Genomic DNA, 23,232 nt, shown 5'->3' with positions numbered 1-23,232 from the left:
ACATGTCTAGGTCAGGACTTTATACAGAGATATGTCTTTATGTACATGTGAGTGCTGCTGAGACTTGAGCTAACAAGTCAGACTGATGTCAGTGTTTTTTTCAGGTGACATTCCTTTCAGCTGATGAGAGATGACAAAGGTTGGGAAGATCCAGACAAAGCAAATAAAATATAAAAATATAAAATCTTTTATAAAATAAGTTATGTCCGGGCGCTTTGTTGGTGATAAATAGGCTACAATATGACAACAAATTAAACAAAAAGATCAAAGCTGCTTTGCCATACTTCAGTACACATTTCAGCCATAAACGTGGGCATGGATCACTGGTTCTCAACAAGGCAGTAGCTAACACTGAGGACTCTTGGGGTCATGTCTTCTGTATGTTTTTTTAAGCAAGCTTGTGGGGTTTTAGCAGCCTAACGTACTACAGTTATATTCCAAAGTTGGGTTCTTGGACATTGTGGTGTTCTGAAAATGAAGATGTTTTGAAGAAGGCATTATAATTTAATTAAGACATTTAAGTGAAGTACGAATTAGGTAACATTTACAGGAAATTGAAGATTTGAATATATATATATAGTGAGTAAGGGTATTTGATTACTTAACCTTATAAAACGTAGTCACAATATAAACAGAGTGGTGTCAGATAAATGTGTTGTATTTATTAATGTATTTCAATTCTGAAATGATTGAAGTAAAAGTATTTAAATGGAATTATAATTATGTTTTAATATGTTTTGGGTTTCACCCAAAAAAAACGTGGGTGGACCATGGGTGGAACAAAATGTGTTCAATGAGGCTATTTGGCACATTTTTGAGGGAGCTTACATATTACTTCCTTACTTTTACTACAGGATTTATCATGTCTGCACTGTTATTAAGTAGGTTTACAGTCGTTATCTCGTTATATTTTTAAATTATGGTATGCAATTGTAAGCATTAGCGTCACATTGAGACATTACCTTTTTCCACTGTTATCTTTTAGCCTGCAAATAAACTCTTCATGAATTTGACAACCTATTTCGACAGGCTTGTTAGGTTAGTATGTGGTATTTTTGAGGGACATGAAGCTCTCAAACGTCTGGATGATTCACTTTACAGTAGCACTCACAGGCGGTTGATTGGTGTTGTCTGGAGGATTGCAGGCATCTTGTAGCTCCGCCCTCGATTATAGAGCCTGGTCGACGTGCGGTTGCTGCGCAGCGTGAAGGCAGAAGCGACCGAGCCGGAGAGGAGGGAGACTGGAGAACTCCACATGAATGTTGTTGTAGCGGAAAATACCTTTGCTGCACTTTCACACGCTGCAACCTCTGGTTAAAAAAAAACAACAGTTTCCTTTTGCGTCCGACCAGAAGGAAGGGACTACGCAGAGAGGAATTAAACAGATTCTTTTTTCTCTCACAAAGGACAAGTTTGTACGTGGAGTTTGGAGGGTAGTTTCGGGTGGGCTGACTGAGCTAGTCTGGCTGCCCGCTGCGCCTCCCTCCTGCCCCCGCCAGCCAGCCATAGGTTAGCCCGCTGCCAGTCTCTACCTCCAGCTGTTGGTGAACATGGCGCTAAGAGCCAAGGCGATATACGACTTTAACTCTGAAAACCCCGGGGAGGTGTCGGTGAAGGAGAGCGAAATCCTCACTTTGTACAGCGAACAGGATATTGACGGCTGGTATGAGGGGGTGAACAGCAAAGGGGAGAGGGGTCTGTTCCCCGCGTCTTACGTGGAGATCCTAAGGAACGACACCGCCTCCACACTCAACAACAACAGCTGCAGCACATCTGGGGACACTAAGCCAGATTTACGATATGCAAACATCCCCCCCGGAGGTTTCGAAGGCTCTTTCAAGCCTCAGAATAAAGTTGACAACTTTTCAAAACCCTCTGCGCCCAGCTTGGCCACTTCAGCCCCCACACAACCACCACAGCAGCAGCACACTTTACAGCAGCCCAGCCAAGGCAGCGATGATGACTGGGATGATGACTGGGATGACAGCTCCACTGTTGCAGATGAGCCTGGGACTATGGGAGGAAGGTATCAAGACTTTGACGGCAATGGGCCATCCAAATATAGAGTGTCAACATCCTCAATGTCAAGAGGTAACACGCAGCAAGCTAAGAGCTCTGCCACAGTCAGTAGAAACCTAAACAGGTTTTCAACCTTTGTGAAGTCAGGAGGAGAGGCGTTTGTGCTTGGGGAGGCCTCAGGCTTTGTGAAAGATGGGGACAAGATCTGCGTTATAATGGGTCAGTATGGCCCTGAGTGGCAGGAGAACCCTTACCCATTCGCTTGTTCAATTGACGACCCCACTAAACAGACTAAGTTCAAGGGCATGAAGAGCTACATGTCCTACAAGCTGACACCCACCCACACACAGAACCAGGTCAACAGGAGGTATAAGCACTTTGACTGGCTGTACGCCCGGCTGGTGGAGAAGTTTCCTGTCATTTCAGTGCCACACATCCCAGAGAAGCAGGCCACAGGGCGCTTTGAGGAGGACTTCATCTCCAAGAGGAGGAAAGGCCTCATATGGTGGATGAACCACATGACCAGCCACCCTGTCCTGGCCAGGTGTGATGTTTTCCAGCACTTCCTTACCTGCAACAGCACAGACGAGAAGGCCTGGAAGCAGGGGAAGAGGAAGGCAGAGAAGGACGAGATGGTTGGAGCCAACTTTTTCCTCACCATCAGCCCCCCTGCCGCTCCGCTGGACTTCCAGGAGGTCGAGAGCAAAATAGACGGATTCAAGACTTTCACCAAAAGGATGGACGACAGCGCCTTTCAGCTCAACGCCACAGCCAACGAGTTTGCCCGCAAGCAGATCACCGGTTTTAAGAAGGAGTATCAGAAAGTGGGGCTGTCATTCAAGGTCCTCAGCCAAGCTTTTGAAATGGACCAGCAGTCTTACTCTTCAGGGCTCAACCAGGCCATCTCCTTCACTGGAGACGCATACGAAGCCATCGGAGAGTATTTTGCCGAGCAGCCCGGCAAGGATCTCGACCCCATCATGGATTTGTTAGCTCTTTACCAAGGACACCTGGCTAACTACCCAGACATCATCCATGTCCAGAAAGGTAAAATAACAGTCATACACATTTCACAAGTTTGCACAAATGTATAATTTTGTATTGGTTGCTTTCACAGGAGCCTCTAAAATCTCCTTTTATCCTCCTTTTTTATGTCATTTTGTTCTTGACTTCAGTACATTTAATGTGTTGTTGCTTCTTCAACACTATTAAAAGCACTATTGAAAATTGGATTCAATGGATTCGTTCCAGTCGATTAAAAAAGAATCGCCAACTAGCCTAGATAATAGATTAATCATTAAGGTCGGCAAAAATGTCAGAAAATGCTCTTTTCAGCCCTTTTAAAATGTATTTTCTCCGTTTGATATCATATTCAACTGAGTATCTTTGGATTTTGGACTTAGAACACAAAAAACACATCACCCTGGACTTTTAAGAATCTAGGGTTGACCTTTCACTTATTTTTTGGGAAATTCTACAGACAAACTATTAATTTATAATCATCACATTAATGGAAACTGCGAATAATTGTAATATATTCCCTAGAATATATATAAATCTAAACTAAACTCTAGAGAAATATGTGAAAGGTACACTTAATTACAATCCTAAAACAACAACAGTAGACATTTCTTATTTATCCAATGAAATGTTTTACAACCCCAGGGATTTGGTCAGTTTCAGATTCGCCATGTATGAATGTAGCAGGAAACAACATGGTACTGCTGGTGTCATAAAGTAGATAAATATTGCTGGCCCTAAAGAAGGTAAACAACGTCATTTGTTTAAGGCAGTTTGTTAGACTTGTCGACAGCTGTCAGGTTATACTCATCGGTTATGTCACAAAGGCGATGTTTGCATTTGGGAATCCGTTTACATGCTGCCCCTGTGCGTCCCGCCTTGTGTTACATGCATAGTTCCTGCTAGAGCTCTGGAGGCAGAGAATCTCCTACCAGGCATGCTGATCACAACACTGACCCCAAAAAATTGCAGCGTAATCCTTCTTAAATGATTGTCCACATATTCTGTTGTCAATGTTATACTAATCCCTCCTCCTGCATGACCCCAACCCAATGATTGTTCTCATTGTGTGGCGAAATGTCACTCTCTTGAGAGGCAGCTCTGTTATGCAGGAGGCAAAGCATTGTAGCATTAGAGGGAAGCACCGCTGCTGTTTCCAGATGTTTGTATGTGACACGATTGCTTCCTTCAAAAATGATAGCCGAAAGCAAACTTGCAACTCAATCCAAACTGCTTCTTCTCCATGTGGGTTATATTTGGCTGCCGGTTTTCTGAATATTTATATTGTGCTTTCATTGAGTATATCTCTTTTCAAACTGTATTACATTTAAAATCCATAAAGGTAATAGTAATATGATGTGAAGTAATCCATCTCACTCTATCCTTCATGTTTGGATCACATCGTGGTGGGAAAATGCTCTTTTTAGTCCCCTGTGGTATCCAGTATTTCATTGACCAGGTACATGGATGCGTGCCTTTTGACATCCTGGTTCATCATGGGTCCCCACTGTAAACACTGGGCCCATTCAGTACACAATAGACACCACTGGGGAAACAGGACAGACTGAGTGTAGTCTACACTGGGACACAAACTTCCCAGTCAGCTAAAATCAGGTTTGCCACGTAGTCCGCAGCCGGTCCAAATAAGGCCACACAGCCATTCAGATAGTCTGATGTGATCAGCCCAGCCTAAAACCACAGATAAGAAACTCTTATTGGAAGAACTTGCTGTGGGCATTGTTGAGAAGAGATGGCTGAGTGCAGCGTTACCTGGAAACAAAGCTGACAGGATAGCCAGGGCATGCAGCAGATGAAAGGAATAGCTGTCTGGAACGTATTGAAACCCAAATGACTCTGATCTCATCTTGTTTTCAGTCGAACTGAGGCTGTTCAGCTATTTATTTGGATTCTGGTTGAGCTTGTTGTCATAGTCATGCACACATTCCTTTCCCTCTGAATCATCGTGCAAGAGAAGAAGGCAATCATAATGTACGTATAGAGGAAATGGATGGATGTACCGGTATTAATGACAACACAATATTAAAATACTGGTATTATTGTTATCATATTATGTAAATAATCCCGTGCCTGTTCAATTTGTTTCTGAGTCTTTATGGTCCCGATTTGTCTCCCTCCACACAAGTAGGTGTAAATATTTATTTCAACTTTTGTATAGATATTGCAATAATATTGTTAATGTGATTGAGACAGCAGTCTAGGGATCTGATATTGTGTCAGCCTTGAAGTAAAGTTAAACAAGAAATTGGTTCAAAGTGCAAGCAGAGTCTTTGTGTTGCCACTCACTCTCACACTTTTTGTTGTGATATTATACCAGTACCTGCGAGATGCTCTAACATTAATGCCACTGTGAAGTTCCTAAAGTTCTCTCATTCATGACGGCTGAATGGCTGCCTGTTGCTCAAATTGCCGACATGTTCCCTGGGAGCATTAAATGCAAATAACCTTTGCTCAGGTACTTGACATTCACGCTCTAAAGTGTGCTCACCTCAAAGGTTTTGTTAAATCATCCAGCACTTGAGAACTGTGCAGCAAAACGTTTGTATTTAGTAAGAATCACACGGCATATCACTATGTGAAATACTGTAGAGCTGGAGCTGAAATACACACCAGCAACAGACAGGTTCTGAGGTATGTCTAGCCATTTGTGTCCCTTTTTCTTTCATATATTTAATAAAACATTTCCTTTTTCTACCCTGTGTGCAGCCATCCCATCTGTCATTTTGTTTTAATTAGCCTTTCCTGATGAACGTGTGGAGGAAATGCCTCTTATGAAGTGAGGTTTATTAGGGAAGGAGGCTGCATCCTTTGTTGTCACAGACCAGATAACTTTTCCAGTCACAGACTCACGGGCCAGGTAGGTCAGCTGGGACTCTGTAGTGCTGTTTGCATGCTGCAGTGGAGTAATAATCAGGATTTAAGGTTAACCTGAAAGACAAACGATAGCCGCTTTAGAGGTGCGGGTTGATGCAAATACGCGTGGTCGGATCATTCCCTACACTCAAAAAAAGCAAACTGGGTGTCTGTTACCTTAACCTAAGTCTAACATGTAGCTTATATTATATAAAATCATGTTTTGTGGTTGAACAGTTATAAATCATGTATATTTAGCAAAAAATGCAACTATTTAAAATTTACTAGACTAATTTATGTTAACACAACCTATGTACCATGTAACTATTATTCTAAAAAGTAGTTGCAACTACCCTATTAAATTAAGTAACTCATAATCATATCATACAAGTTTAAATGGCCCAACAAAATTAGGTTAGTATGTTATATTTACCCTTACAAATGTAGTTGGACTGAATCCTAGTAATCATGTTACACAAATACATTATGTTGATCCAACATATTTACATTTAGGTCACTCTGCAAAATGTTTTCTTGCTAAATTAAAGCATTTTATTTGGGTGGAAATTATTTCCATAATTTTATTACGTTCTGCGAACAAGTTATTTTTTTGAGTGTATTTAAGTGGGTTATCTCATATCACTTTTTGCTCTCTTGTCTTATCAACAATGCCGTTTTTAGCTCACTATATCTGTCTCATTAGGAGCGCAGACATGTTTTTATTTGTCCCTTTGGAGGTGACCAGTGAAATGTGAGCTGTCCCACAGACGGACACTGGACATCAGCGTATCGATCGTCCTCTCTTCAGGGCCCCCATTAGCTGTTAGCGCTGAGCTTGACAATGTTAGCTTGTGATATTGAAATAATATCAGGTGCTCCTTTCAGGAAGTCATTGTGTTTCATGCTCTTTATTTTTTGTATATTCTATTTTTGACCTCATCTGTTACTGTGGCCCTGACAGAACATCAGATAAGAACAGGGTTCAGCTGCTTCTTCTTACTTTAGAAAGAGGAAGGGTGCAGAAGGTTTTTATAAATGCTCACCGTTTACAGTCAAACGTTAACGGTTGACTCTGGCTGATTACCAAAAGAGTCTATTTGTTTTTGTAAGTGAAGACGCAGGCATTTATAGGGCGGCCCCCTCTTAGTGGAGAAATGGGTCTTTTTGGTCACAATCAACTGAACTTCTTTAGCTGATTGGTCCTTTTTATTTCTATATTTGTAACTCTAAGAAACGCATGAGCACATCTCTGCGAAATACAAGATTAGAAGTGGTGCTTTCGGATATTTGAATAGATCCTTTAAATTAACTACCATAGTGTCCTAAAAAAAATCATTATTGAAGCTTGGGAGGAAAGTGTAAATAACTGGTGAAACTTGTCCGTACATACATTGCAGTCTGAAAATGTTCCACCAGCTTTTGGAGAAGTAAACTCTAAAAATGTTCTTCCTTTTTTTGTCCCATCTATTTGTCAAGTGAATATTAAAATACAGCCATTTACGCTGTTTAGTCATTGTGATAATATTGATCTTGCCTGCAGTGTTTCTTTAAGGAAAAACTTTCAGTTGACTTTAGACCAGGGCAAATTATAAGTCTAGTTCAAATAATGTAAATAATGTTTTTATTCAGTAGACTCAAATCATGTAAAATACTCAGGCTAATGAATTGTGTGGTTTCCAAGATGGAGCACACATTGACGGACATTGATTGGTTGATTGATGTCCTTAATCACATTGAGCTCTTATTGAATGTTTGCTATAAAGACCCCATACAGAACACACATCCAGTCCTAGAGGAGAGTGAGCTTAAGCCCGTCTGTGATGAAATAAGATTAAGTTAATAAGTCATTTGGTGAAAAGCTTTTTGGCTTGACCCACTTTATCCCCATCTTTACTTAATTTATGGCTTCTCCTTGCCTTGTTCATTTTACCAATTGAGCGCGTCACTAACAGTTATATTTAGTCTGATCTTATCACGGTTTTATCACCACGTGAAGGGACCAGGCCATGGCAGGCAGGTTGCGGATAAGCACCCGTTTATAGAGATGTCGGGTTTTGCTGCTGAGTCAGCATGAAGCTCCTGAGCAAACACTTTGGGTTTGTCTAGTTTATATTGGCACAGGCTATTTTAAAATCCCTCTGATGCGTGAATGGATGCACGAGGTGGCGGAGCGATGAAACGGGGATTGCCGCCGGTCGATCAGGTCACAGGCCTGCAGGAGCAGCGGGTTGTGTAATCAGGGATTACGTAAGAGCTGGAGAGCGGCTTCCAGTGAGACCAGGAGGGCTCGGTGCCACCTCCCTGTGTACACCCGGGGGGGGGGGGGGGGGGTTCAGAGGAGGTCAGCAGGATTGATTTCTCTATCAGCAACATGTATCTCATAAATTGACGTCCTCTTATTCATTCAATACAGGGACATGGGACAGAGGATATGGCTGAAGCAGTGTGCGACAGCAGATGCAATACATTAATACCCTTTGTGTTCAAATGTGGTTTTCACATTTTGTTTTATTATCTATATGAAGGTAACACAAAGATGTGTGGTACCATACAGCTCTGGAAAAAGTAAAGAGACCACAGCAGCAATATCAGTTTCTCTGGTTTTATTATTTTCAGGCATTTCTTTGCGTTAATTGATTTGTTTTATTGTATTCTATAAACTACTGACAACATTTCTCTGTGTTTGTTTGAACAGACACTGGAATGGCTGCCATAGATGTAGAGATAAAGATTTAAGAAACATTGGGAGTGGTGTCTTAATTTTTTCCTGGGCTGTAGACTGTCATTGTCTACTTATGAGGACATTTATTTATATCACTTTAATGGCCTAAATGAAATAGGAAGAGTTTCAATATACTCTTGCGATCTCTTTTGATGATATTTCAAAGAATAAACAGTCAAGTAATTGGGAAAACACCACAGAGAGGAATCGATAATGGAACTCCTCCATACTTGCCAGTATCCTCTTTGTGTTTCCGCAGCAGGTCTGCAAAGCGTACTTGCAGCAGCTGTGAAATTGATGTGGCTCTCTGTGTGTTACAGTTTGCTGACACATCGTCTTCTATGACTGAATTCTCATAAGGTCTCCATGGCAACGATTATTCCTCTTTGGTCCATTAGTGGGCTTTCAAAACACAGGAAGCCAGAGACCTTTAAGGTACATGTAAACACTTCAGGGACTGGCATTTAAGTCTTCGGACAGCTGTGTGTGTTCCTCGTCTCTCTCTTTTCCACCCTCCTGTCTCTGCTCCTTTTGCCTCTCTGTCAAGATCTGTTTTGCATTAAAGAAATTTCCAAGATTTAGGGTTAAACTGTAGCCAAAAGGCAAACTGGGCAGACGTTGGAGGGCGAACAAGATATCTTTTCTGTGAGATTTTCTCTACATATTAATTTGTCTGCTGTAATAATCAGCCATGCAAGTTAAGAGTTGGGAGTTGAAGTGAGGAAAGGCAGTCATAAGTTCGCATTTCTGGGAACTTAAAGGTTAGACAGAAGCCAAACGAGTGCAGGTTCAGGTCAGAGAGTTGTCTGTGGTCTCACATTTCAGGAAACAAGCAGACTGAGTCAAACTTACATCTGAGTGCTGGTGACTAAGCAGCATAAATAATGACAAGAAAATCCCATGATAGGCCAATACAGGAAGTACTGCTGCATTCCTTAGCGGAACATATGTCCCCTTCACACGCAGCCACAAAGTCAGGGATGGCACTGTCTGTTTAAGCCATAGGTGGAGTTACTCAAGTCTTACTGCATGTTGTCTGTGACGCCTCGCATGTTACAACATTTCAGTGTCGACACATTATAACGCCACTGTACATCCGTGTGGATTTCTGTTTTTCAAACTATTGAGGCAACGAAAGTTTCTGGCACATCATCAAGAAGACAAATCAGATAAAATACAATTTCAAATCCATTTCTTCATTCATAGTTTGGTCTGTCAAACATCAGAAATTGTGTCCCGATTTCTAATGAGGCTTTTGGTTTTACCACCTACAATTTCCAAAGGGCTGCATATTTCATAAAAAGATGGGGAAATAGCTTTCACATTGAATTTATCTGGCCTACAAATCCAGTTAAAAATCTGAAAATCATGTTTGACAACACTAGAGATGCACACAGAGCGTTAGCAGTCATGTCACAGCCCAGAGGAAGGTTTCTTTCTTTCTATCCAGCTGTGGCACATTTCACACATTTTAAAGTAGCTAGATCAGAAAGAAGGTCAGTCTGTGTTTCCTTTCAACTCAGACTCTATGGCTCATGAAATTTCTTCCTTTACTCTGTCCGAAAATGTCATGACTTTGATAAGTCATCTGCTCCTGGCGTTTGACCCGGACCTCTGCTCCCATCAAACCCTCCACCTGAGAAGCTGGCGGCTATTGTCTTGTTTAGGCACCAGTGTAGTTGAAGGCTTGTTTTTTGCAGGAAGGGAAACTCAGCAGGGGTTTTCTTTTTTTTAAAGAGGGGAGACAGAGTGACAGTTGATATGTGCGAGTGTGAGGTTTGCAGATCATCATGTTTCCACCCTCTTTCAGCCACAAGAGTTAGCCACAGTGACGACAGCATCGGCTCCTCAGGGGTGGGGGGTGACAGTGTGAGTGTGTGGATTCATTTTAGCAAGTTATAGTTATGTGTTAAACGAATAACAGAGGTGCCATCTGAGCCTGTCATGATTGATTTTGTATCTGGTTGTATTGCAAAAGCTTCATGATGATGTCTCTGACTGACTTTATAATGATTCCATCCCAAATCATAAAGAAATAAACCAGAAATCTAATCTAACGCTGAGGCACTAATCACAGTGCCCAAATACACCTTTAAAATAAAAGCATAAAACTACTTTAACCAACTGAAATAATAATACATATACTATAAACAAAACAGCAAAAAAATAAATGATTAACTATGAAATAATATAAATAAAAAATATAGCTGTTAATTATGCTCTTGATAGCTACATACAGGATATTGTAGAAATCAACTCAGGCCAAAGCTGTTAAAAAAGTCAGCAGTTCCTGATCCGTGTTTAACATCATGTCAATAAAGCATTGCCATGGTATAGCAGTATGTCTGAAAAAGGTAAGTTCAAGATTCAAGGGTTTTATTATCATGTGCACAGTAGCTACAGTGTAGTTATGGCAATTCAAATCCTAGGTCCCAAGCTCTTCCAACAATGCCACATATTATATATAGGACATAATACAAATACAAAACTAAAGCAAACACTGAAATAAAACGAACAAATTGCAAAGTTGGAGAGGAACTAGAGACACGGTGCCGTCCCGCTCGTATGCATCGGTCTTAGGTCAATGCTTAACCATGATTCCATCACTAGAGGATAGCTAATCTTACCATTCCGACATGCTAACACACTGCTAGCAACATCCAGTTAAATGGTTGTTTGAAGTAGCATAATGTGATGGGTTTTATCGTTGGCCCTCTCAAATTCCCTTACTTTAGACACAGATGTGGCCTTGGTTCTCAGGAAGTCTGGAACAAACTATTTTTGGCCAAGTCCTTGAAGTTATAAACATATTGTCAAGCTGTGTTCTAAGATTTGAATAGCAAATAATAATGAGAGTATTAATGAACCATCCGGTGAAAGAGTTGTAAAGCAAGATAACAGTTTGGTGAGCTAAATGCTAAAAGAAATAACACTCATCTCTTAAGGAACATTGTTTGAAATGTAGCCTACTTAGTGGGCAGTTTTTTCCACACTGGTTAAAAAAGTACCTGGATGATTGAACATTTATAAATAACCGTTGTGGGTGTTTTCGATTTGAAAAACATCCACCCTCATGAAACCAACCAAGGAAAAACGTCTTAAGAAAGTTGTTTGCCCAAGGTGCTATAAAGGGTTATGGGTACAAATATGCATGTGTACTATTGTGTTTTTTGCAAATGTTTGTATGTTTTGTTTTTAAACATTAAAGTGCTTTCTGTTCTGTAAATACGATGAGATCACAGAACAAAAGGTTCATCTAGATTTTTATGTTTTCTATTTTGTCCAGGAGCCCTGACGAAGGTGAAAGAGAGCCAGAAGCATGTGGAGGAAGGCAAGATGGATCGGGTGCAGGCGGAAGGCATAGACAACCGCTGCAACATAATTTCCTGCGCCACGCTGGCCGAGATCCAGCACTTCCACCAGATCCGCGTACGCGACTTCAAGGCGCAGATGCAGCACTACCTGCAGCAGCAGATCGCCTTCTTCCAAAAAATCACCGGCACACTGGAGGAGGCTCTGCAGAAATATGACAACTCATAAATGATGGCATCCTGTCACTTTAGACCTCGGTGATCAATGACACGGCAGCTCCTTCAGCCAGCCAGCGCAGTTTTACAGTAACACATACTGGGGAATGCTGTTCAACCAGCAGGGAGGGACATTCAAGATGATGACGCTCCAGTGATGATAACATTTCAACGAACATCTAGGGTTCAGTGGGAGTTGGCCACACTTTAGGGCACCTGGATGCTCTTGTGTTAGAAGTAATTTAATGAAGAATAGCCAACTTGTTACAGTCATAGGTTGAAGGAGATGCAATGGTAGTGATGGTGCAACAATGGTCAGTATGGAAACCGTGTATCTGCTGCTGCGTACACACCCAGTGCAGGGTATCACACATCAAGTGTTTTTCGCCTTACAACACTGTTTTTCAACAGACTGTTAATGAGTGACTGCCGCTGCAGGAGCGGCTGACACCTTGCCTTCTGGTAACACTCCAGCCCTTCCTGGTAGCTCTCTATTCCCGGACGACATGAACAAAATGTTTATGGTCTCCCAGTTGAGCCGCCACTGTCTCGCTGTGCCTTCTGATTACGTCACTCCGGTCCTTTTTGTTACTAAAAAGCTTTATATACTGTATATGTAGAAATATATTCTATCCGTGTTTACAAAGCTACACGTTTTGCAGTCTTTGAAAAAAAAAAGATCACTGTGTTCTTTGAAAGATGGGCAGTGTCTTTCATGGGAGATAATAATGTTCGATTGTGGGGTCCCCCCCCCCCAACAGTGGCCCCTGGAGTGATTTATAACAATCACAGTGCAACAAAATCAGGATCAAGAGAGGTTAACCTGCTTTGACTTTAGGAACCCATGCCCTACACGGGGTAGGGCCAGCACCGCAGTATTTAAGGGATAAGGACAATGGACACACGTCATGCCGGATATCTGATTCTGTGTCGACAAAAAGTAGTTTTTCAGGGTTCGTTTTTGGTCTAACGCTGAGACTGTTTGAGGGTAGAGGGTTCCTCACCTTTTTAAAACACACACTTAAAGACAGATCATCTGCCGCTTTTAACCATTATGATGTTGGTTGCATCATGAAGAGATTATCATAGAAGCAGAGATGCAAAATAAATTCCTCCTTCACAGAAAGCTGTTTGTTGGTCCTGTGTTTTGTCCAGATTTTCAAATGTATAACAGCTGATAATAATTTTCCTTTTCACGGTCCATCAACCCATGTAATGCAGCCACTGTCCCATCCTGTAATGGCAGAAGCCCAAAAGAAAGGACCGTGTGGCTCTGCAGGTTTCCTTGGCTACATCCCTGGAGGACTGGTGTGCTGTATCAGTGTTTCATGCTAAGCTCGGCTCGCAGATCTGCTGACACTGCAAAGCCCGGCCAGGCATCTGGGACATCTGGCCTCTGTTAAAAGTGCCGGATTGAATAACAGTGAACACGTAGACAATGAAAAAAGTCAACTAAACATTTTTGCCGTCATCTCCACCACCTATATAAAAGATAACCAACATGCAGAACAAAGCTATGGAGATAACATGTTCACATAAGAAACAAAACAAATGTCCCTTTGCACCCCAACAGTTATCTCCAATCCTTTTGAGGAGAATCCACTATACAGCAGTTAGTTTTTTGCCCGATGAGAATCCAATTTGACAGATGTGATGTGGAGCAAAAGATAACAAAGAGACACAGCTTGTTTCACCACTGGATCTTAAAAGGCAGCCACCCAGTTCTGTAAATATGTTTCTATGTTAATATGTTTCTACGTGAATATGTTCCCTCCAGCAGATTATCCATCAGGACAAAAAACAAGGCATTGCACATCATTAGAAATTAAAAGACTAAAAATAAACAATTCTAAAATATAAACATCTCAAAATACAAATACAAATAAACCGACATTAGAGAGTAGAACATATACAGACGACTGAAGATAAATAATCTATCTGACAAATGAAACACTATTGAAGGGCCAATTTTCTGTTAACACAATACAAAGCAGGATATTATTTACATTAAGTGTGTAAGGAAAGCTATATTTAATGAAATCTAAATGTAAAATGTAGTGTGAAGTTATGAGTCCAGTTAAAAGAAAAGAAACTATGGAGCAGTGAGTTCTTCTAAGTTGATCTTCTCACCAACTGTACAAAATGTTTTGTCATGCCACCTATCTAAACGTTTCCCGAATTCAGTGTATAAGAGAGAACTTTGACCTGCTAGTTGTGCTCCTAACATCAGGGGATCACCAAAGTCATCATAGTTCCTCTTATTGGCTCTATGAATACATTTACCAAATTCCATGGCAATGACGTTGAAGGAGAATTCTCAGAATCTCCAAGTTTCATCCTCTTATCCATCACACACGTCTTTTAAAAATGAATAGCGATGGCCAAGGCCGACATTGCCATCTGTAGAGCTTCACCACTAGCATGGCTAATAATATCCTGTCATGTGGGAACTAGGTCCGCTTGGAAACTCTTACCATATCTTTTTTGTTTCCTCTATTTTGTAATGTTATGTTCAGGTTTTCATTTTCTACATTAACTCAGCAATATGCACACAGCCTGTCGTTACCTCATCCCTCAGGCCTTCTGTCAATTCTGCCAACGCCCAGGGAAATGGGTGCTCCTGTTTTTACATTCTCCCTGGCTATGAGCCCTGGCTGATCTGAATAAGTAATACTGATAAATGTTAGGCATACACACTTCAGAATTATTTTTTAGAAAACAACCAATATATACGCATAAGATAAGAGCAATGGTGTTTTGGGCTTAATTAGGTATTGTTTTAACATCATGCAAATCACTGCAGACTGCACTTTTTTTAAGTGAGGTCATTTTCTTTTTTGCAGGGCTGTTATTCTAAGGAAAGCAGGGGCTTCTTACTCACCACAGTCTAGCATGCAGGAAACAACAGCTCCTGATTCAGACTTGGATTTTTCTCGAGACAGAGCTGTGTCAGCAGCTGAAAACATTCCAAACACAAACGTCAAGTGTGTGAAACCACAAAAGCAGCGGCGGGCTAACCTTCCAAAGGCAGCGGGGGATCATGATAATAACAAAGCATTACATCGTTTAATGGCCAAAGGCTGAAACCATGGAAGGGATTTTCCAGAGTTTGTTATTGAAGCAGTAGTAGCATTTCAGCTTCACATGTCCTCAATAAGTGCTCATCACTTCTCCAATCAGACTTGTTTTTTGGACTTGAAGTGGCTTTGAGGAATTCACAGAATGTAACCCTGAAACATCCTGTACTTTTGTCTTAACTCTGGTGACAACTCAAATTTGGAAAAATCTGGATTAACCCATTAACAGTTGATGATATACTGCTCTCACATAAGAAAACATCCAAACTGTTTACACCTCCATCATACAGTAGCTTCAAAGTAGTTTAAAAAAATGTTTGTCCTCTTTAATTTTCATCTTTTACAAGATTTAGAAAGTATTCTTTTAACCAGTTTCAATAGCCTGCCTGTTGAGAGTTGAGGGTTTCCTGTCTAATGAGCTGGCACTGACGCCACATTTAACCACACTGCTTTCATAAGGACAGTATCAGTGTCTCGGGATCCATCTCTAGATAACACCTCATTCCTGTTGCACCTTCGCTGTGCAACACTCCGGTCTGATGAAAAAATCCCGTTCACATCCCGTAACAAACAGCTCATCGCCTCCCTCTCTAGAACATTTGCACTCCCATAACATCATTTCACACTTAACCTTATTGACCCTGACTTCCCCTCGTTGCTTCAGCTGATTAAAGCATTCCAAATGCCCCCATTATAATGCCAGGAAATCCCTGAGGCAAGATGTCATCCTTCATATTTCTTGTTTTCATATGAGTCATAGAATTGTATTGAAATAGGAAGTGCAAAACCAACACAGCATTTCTGATGAAAGGAAGTGGGTTGTTTTAGATTGCGGTGCCATATTTCATGTCATGGAGCTACTATGTGTTAGGGAATATTTTGTGTAAACTTGTAAATCTTTAGCTCATTTGCATCTCTTCCCTCTGTCCTCCTTCGACCTGGCTCTACGGCCTTGCAGGTGCTGTTATCTTCATTAAGGAGGGGCAGCCTGGGCTTACGAAGCCTTGTTGTTCCCACAGTGGGCACAAGCTCATGCTGACCTAAGATTGGCTTTATTGTTTAGGGACGGCGAGCTCCAGTTTATCTGGCCCACTATGCTCCGGCAAACACCTTATTTGTGACCTAGATGACAGTTTAAGTTAAACATACTGTATTGTCCAAGCTTGTTTAGTCTGCTGCTCTGAGAATGTTAATTATCCATTTGGAACTAGTTAAAACCTCTTTCTATCTCTGAGATCTTCAGAATTGGTTTGGCAACCGCTGTGGCAACTCGTGTCTACAGTAAATGTCTTGTCAATTCTCCAGCCGTAACTCCGAATAAACCCAACAGTGTTTTGCCATCAAGTTCCTGCTCTCCAGTGTCTCTCTGAGTTTCGTCTCCATTGCTTTAGAAGTTTCCATCACACTATGGAAAAACAGAACATGGTGTTTTTATAAGGTGTGTTGAAACAGCTGCTGTCTGCTGCTTCGCATTGCACTTTGTTCTTTCAACTTTAGCTTGTTGAAGTTGTTTTTTGGGGGTTTAGTATATGTTAGTAGAATTACAGCATTTAGGTTACAATGTCAGGACCATCCACTTGCATGTATTCAATCTATGTATCATGCAGCAAATCTGAAATTATTATCCTATGAATTTTAGCTTGTGCTAAAGAATAACATGCAGGTAAGCTGCTGAGTCAGATAAATTCATGCATTGCCGACCACAGTCAAATGCACGTGTAAGACAAACGCACATTTCAAGTGCCCTTTCTTTTCTGTCACTTTTTTCTTTCTTTTTTTTGTGCCAAGATCATACTTCTGGAATATGAGCCGTCTGCCTTGACTCAGCATATTCCTACTAGAGGGGGACTCAGGCTAGATCTGTTTTCTATTACAGCAGGGACCGTACAGGTCTTTGATTTTTGGTCTTTGACACTTTATCATTCTGAGTAAGACACACAGAACCTCCTCCACCAAAGCCAGCTTCATGTTTCTTCGTGTGTATGTGTGTGTGTGTGTGTGTGTGTGTGTGTGTGTGTGTGTGTGTGTGTGTGTGTGTGTGTGTGTGTGTGTGTGTGTGTGTGTGTGTGTGTGTGTGTGTGTGTGTGTGTGTGTGTGTGTGTAAGGAAGTATGTGTTAAGTCCCCCTGGCCACATGTTTTAATTGGGTCCCCTGTGAATTTTCATTATTGTCTAACTTTTCTTAATCTTGTTAATGTTTCTTCAACATTTAGAGCTGAAAATCTGTTAACCACCATCTCACACTGTTAAAATAATTTGTGTTTCATTGAGATATGGCCAGTAGTTTATGTTATCCTGCTAACAAACAAACAAATAAACATCCTAGACTTTTGTAACCAGTCATTTACACATGACATTTTAAATCAAAACGGCTATTGTTTCCCCATATGGTGCAGGAAATTGCATCCTCATTCAGGTCTGATATAAGAGACAGTGTTCATGTAACTGTTTGACTGGAAAGTTTGCCGGTGTTGTTATCTGCAGACTGGCAGTATAAGGTTAAACATGTTCTGCTTTTTTTTTCAAACAACAATTATATCAATGTTCTTCTTCTTTTATTTGGTTTATCAGGGAACTTTGCTGAAATGTTTCATTGTTTAAAAGGAAGACGGTAGTTACAGTGCAAGCATGTGTGAGTAATGTAATGTAATTAAGTTTAACACGCACTTCCAAAGGGGTCACATTACATTGAAGAAGTTTACTGCTCACCACTTTAAAGTCAGTGAATATCAGTCAGCAGGTTACATTTAAAAAATCTTTCACTATCATCTCTTTAATATTCCTATTTATAATTGTTTGTCTTATAATTGTATTGTGCACAAAACACAAGAACTGCTATAGAAACAGGTCTTTCAAGTCAATAGTATAAATAGTTTCTCAACATCTTCTTTGTTTATTTCTATTAAATAATGAAAATGTACTTCCTTCTCTAAATCTATGAGCCACACTGAGTGTGTACTTAAAAAAGGAGCTGAGCCATTGTTTTCCTTTCTCAGTTTAGTTATGATATGATAGATATGGCTCAGTGACATTTCAAGGACTTCTTGGTTTTGCATGTGGGCGTTTAGTTTGGAGCACCTTGCAGGGGTGCGCTGCTGCTGTTTCAAATGTTTTCTAGTGTGTTCACACTTTTTGTGGCTCTGTTCCCTCTGCTTGAGTTTGACCAACCTCATGGACTTTATCTTAAGCAGCTGTATCAAGTAAGGGTCGTCTCAAAACCTAAGACTGGTTTTCCCTGATATATGGTGACAGTGTGGAGATTTAGATCTGGTGCTGTGTTGCTTATGATGTATTTGTCTGGAGTACTGTCTGTAAAGCAAACTGCCCCGTGGGTACATACACATTGTTGTTGTTCAATCTTGAATCCTGGTAAGCAGCTCAAATGAGATCATCCAGTATAACAGCACCCTGCCCATTCTCAAAGGGCGAAGTCATTTGATCTGAAAAAAGTCTCAGACATGCTACACCCTTCTAATAAAACATTATTTTTGGCTTTTCTGTGTTTCATACTTTGTACTGGGCATAATATAAAACATACAGCATACAACAACTGTTGTAGGTGGCTAGGGTTTGAAATAGCAGAAGAAAAACTGAAAACGCTGTCTTTTGTTTTAACATGGTACATACATGATGAAACATCCTGCCACAGCCACAGCTGTTGTTGGTTTACTTGAAACTACTGAATAAAAGTACAAACATCTACTAATCTCTTTTTTATTGTCTGCCAAAAATAGTTTTCATGAAGAATCGTGGGCTCAATTACTTTCTCAATTGCCTAATTACTTTCCTGTCATAGTAGCAGCTTCTAAGAAGGTTTTATTTCAATAAAAAAACAAACAACACGTTTCCAATAAACGTGTTGTTCATATTTTGCAATGATTTTTAAATTGTTATGTTTTTAGTGACCCCCATGACCTTTAAACTAATGCCAGCATTTACCTTTACAGTCCTCTTTCAAAGAATAAATGCTTAATACTAACATGCAGATTGCTGTGGCATCTTGTGAATATGTCCATACTCCCCAGAGGATGGACCTTTTACATTTTATACTGAATGCTTTCCTCTTACATCACCCTGTGGACTAAATGAACGTTAATTTATGTTTTATCGATCTAATGGGCTGAAGGCATGGATGGAGATTAACATTTGATCCGGGTGCAATTCAGGAAAAGAATATGTTATCCCCATAACTTGTGATCCGCTTTGAAAATAAAGTAATCTATTGTTTGTTGTTTTAATGCAACATTTTTATATGGGATGTAATGAACATGAAAACCTCTATGGACCACCAGCAGAGCTATAAACATTAAGTCCTATTTGTATGTTTTGAATGAATGCTAATGTGTTGTGGGAATTGTTGTATGTCTGTTATTTGCTGAAGGGAAGAGAGGAGGTCATGAAGTGTGTCCTGTACCTGGCAGAATGTTCAGGAATGTGGGAGCACTCGGCATTCTTTAGCTCCGGTTTTGTTTTTATAGCCCTCACACAGGAAGCTCACTCCGGTTGGGCCTCATTCATGTAGCCTGAAAAAAACCGCTGACTGCTCCCCCACCCACCCCCACCTCTCTGGCTGCTCTCCAAGACACACACACACACACACACACACACACACACACACACACACACACACACACACACACACACACACACACACACACACACACACACACACACACACACACACACACACACACACACACACACACACACACACACACACACACACACAGTTTTTGTTGTCTTTGTGGGCCAATGTGCATTCTCCCCTCCCCCTGCCCCACCAGAGAGTTTCATTTATAGCTCAAATTATAATAAACAAGCAGGAACAACGAGGGAAGAGGCCACTTATCCTGTTCATAGTTACTTTCTCACTCAGGGATGGAACAGCTAACATGTCTGTCACTCATACACCCGACAATGTACATTCCAGCTGTAAAAATATCTGTTATCTATCGGTATGTGCTAAGTAAGTAAATTGGAATTTACAGATATTTAATTATTTTTTTGTTTTTTTTAACTTAGTTTTTATTTCAGTTCCAGCAGCTATACAAACATATTCACACTTTTGCATATTGTTTTTCCATTTTTTCATCAACTGTATCAGCATATTTTATACAAGTAGAGACAGATTAAAGGAATTGAAGACAAGAATTGTAAATAAATTAAAAATATATAAATATATTAAGAATTAAATAAAATAAATGAAAAATAAATATATATATAAATAAGGAAATAAAGAAATAAAAATAAAACGTGCAGAAGGGGGTGGACGGAGGACTTGTGTGTTAATGTGTGTACTCATTTGCCAACACCTATGCCGCTACAAACATTGTTGGTTGGGAGGGCGTAGATACTGTTGTGATCCAGAAGGTGTGGGGAGATTTGGATCACTGTATTAGTGTAGTAATGGCAGGATTCCATCTTCTAATAAATATATCTGTTTGAAGTCTCAAAGCATATGTTATTTGTTCCATCTGATAGATTTCCCGCACCTTCTCAGTCCATAGATTGTATGTTGGGGGGTCAGGTTTTATCCTCTTAATTGTGATACATCTAATTGCTGCTGTTAGCAGTATTTGGAAAAGATATTTCCTCGCTCTTCCATCGATGCCTCCAGGTATAACTCCTAATAATGCAACCTTTGGATCCTTTATGAATGGTTGGTGAAACACTTCATTAAGGGCCTCAAACACATCATCCCAGGACGTTCTTAGTTTAGGGCATGTCCAAAAGATATGGGTATGGTTACCTATTTGCGCACCACAATTCCTCCAACATTTATTGGAAGTTGTTGGGCCCATTTTAGCTACTAATTCTGGAGTCCGGAAGAAGCTTGTAATTACCTTCCATTTAAATTCCCTCCATGAACTAGAGTTGGTAACTAGATGTGCTTCAGTACATATTTCTTCCCACACATCCTGTAGAAGGTCTGTATTCATTTCAATGTCCCATTTCCCTTTTATCTGTAGTGTACTATTCATAGTCATGCCTAAAAATATTAATTGATTTTTAAAACCAGAATGACAAACTGAGTCACCTGTGCTGGGACATGCTCAAGGTCATGCAAAATGTTATAATGTTCTTATTAACAATTCTTCATTCTAAATTTAGAGACCAAAGACTTCCCTCCCCTTTGAGTGCTTGTTCTTTAATTGGTAGTTTAAAATATAACCAAAAAATATTTCTTAAGATCGTTTCAACTTAATTTTTACACCATATATTTAGGAACAGCATGTCTGAGAACTATCCTCTGAGATTAGCAATATGTCACTGATTTCAAAGGAATTCCCTGACTTTTCTATTCCTTTGACTTTCCACAAACACCCTCATCATGCAACATAGTAAAACACATTCTAACTGTGACTGTTCAAACACACCATCACTGTGCTGACCAGCTGACCAACCTCGGCTGCCCCCCGACAGACTGCAGTCATCACATGTTCCCGCTGACATAGAGGCTGCTGGTGGTCGGACCTCTCTTACGTTACAAGTTACAACACACACCTCTTACTGTACAGGTCATTGTTCACAAGCTCCCTGCAGGGCCGAACATCTGATGCATGACGTCTTTATATGATTCCACTGGAGATAAATCTATCGAGTGCCTTTGACAGGGAGTTACCAAATCAATGGACAGCTGTGTGTAGGTACTGTGCGTCACAGTGTGTCAGATGCTGTTAGACTTTAGATTACACCGACCTGTCTTTATGATCCAGGTGTTGTTTTTTAGGGAAAGTTAGCTGCAAACATAAACACAAGATTAGTCAAATGTTGCCTTTAGTTTGCAGCAAATGTCACAAGTAGTCAAATGTACTGCAACAAATCAAGTAAATGAAGAACAGCCCTAATGTTGTTAATGAAAAAAAAAAAAGAATATGGTCTAGTTCAAGTAAGCATAAATACAGTTCTTCAAAGTCCCAAAAAGAAAATGGAAGTACAGATCCTCAGTGTACTTTATGCTGTAAATGGCTATATATCTTTACCAGAAACTGTCCAAAATGTAACCAGATGAGAGAGAGTTCTATCCAGCACAAATCCCTCAAACTAATTATTTTTACCACTTTTTCACGCTTGTTTAAATCCCAAAAGACTCTTTAATGAAATGAGAAAATATTAAAGTACATTTTGCTTTGCTGATTTATATCTGCTTTAGATCAGTTATGTGCAGAGCAGCTGCAGAAAACTGAGAAAAGCCTCTCTATGAATCAAGCCGCTAATCCTTTCCCCAGGAGACAAAAAGACTTAGTTTATGAACAGATAAAACATTGCCTGATTCCCATGCGCTCTGTGAAGAAAGACAATAACGTGAGATTGCAGTGGCATTATGTTTTACTTCATCATTTGCACAACAGCGTTTTCTCCTAAAAGTCAACCACAGTGTGTTTCAACACCAGCACGTGTTCATTCTGAAACCCTTTGCAGTATTTTACGGCCCTTGATTGGCTTTTATGAATACACTAAAAGACACTTTGCAGATGATATGTTCATTGTACTTCAAATGCTCCGACATTGTTACTCTTCCAATAGTTTATAAGATGAGAGAGAGAGAGAAAACCGTCTTTGTAAAATACAAGTGGTGGTCGAAGTGATTCAATTAAGCATCTGGGCTTGTCTCTGTGGAACCTTATTAAACTAAATGAGCCAAGACTCCTTTGTTTCTGCTTGTCATGCCTTGCATGGTGCTATTGTTCTGTGACGCTCTGCCCCACAATTACCCAGCCATAAACTATAATGATCACTGTGAGATCTAATATCTGAGGGCAAGAACTCAACTAATTATCTCTCTCTGACTCTTAGTTTCTCTCCATTGTAAAGTTGTACAGTTGAATTACTTTATTAAAACCCAGGGTTAATGCTGAGTGTGTAACACTGCAAAGATCTAGCATAATGCTAATTTAAGACCCGACTTCTGAGTGTCCGACATGTGATCACTTCCTTTCAGACAACCACATTTTGAAACTCCAAATGCCATTATGTTAGCATTTTCTCTGTGATGG

General features: G+C 40.3%; 1 protein-coding gene across 1 annotated transcript; it reads left to right on the top strand.

The window, feature by feature from the left end:
- Positions 1 to 1,218: 1,218 nt before the first annotated feature.
- On the top strand, positions 1,219 to 16,580 carry snx18a (sorting nexin 18a). The gene is made up of 2 exons (XM_063897370.1): positions 1,219 to 3,066; positions 11,919 to 16,580. The coding sequence occupies exons 1-2, from the start codon at positions 1,551 to 1,553 to the stop codon at positions 12,170 to 12,172; spliced, it is 1,770 nt and encodes a 589-aa protein (XP_063753440.1). The 5' UTR covers positions 1,219 to 1,550; the 3' UTR covers positions 12,173 to 16,580.
- The last annotated feature ends 6,652 nt before the right edge of the window (positions 16,581 to 23,232 follow it).

The sequence above is a fragment of the Eleginops maclovinus genome, chromosome 12 (genome assembly GCF_036324505.1).
Source record: "Eleginops maclovinus isolate JMC-PN-2008 ecotype Puerto Natales chromosome 12, JC_Emac_rtc_rv5, whole genome shotgun sequence".
Lineage (NCBI taxonomy): Eukaryota > Metazoa > Chordata > Actinopteri > Perciformes > Eleginopidae > Eleginops > Eleginops maclovinus.
Note: the sequence above shows the minus strand (reverse complement) of the source record. Positions and strands in the feature narration are given on the sequence as shown.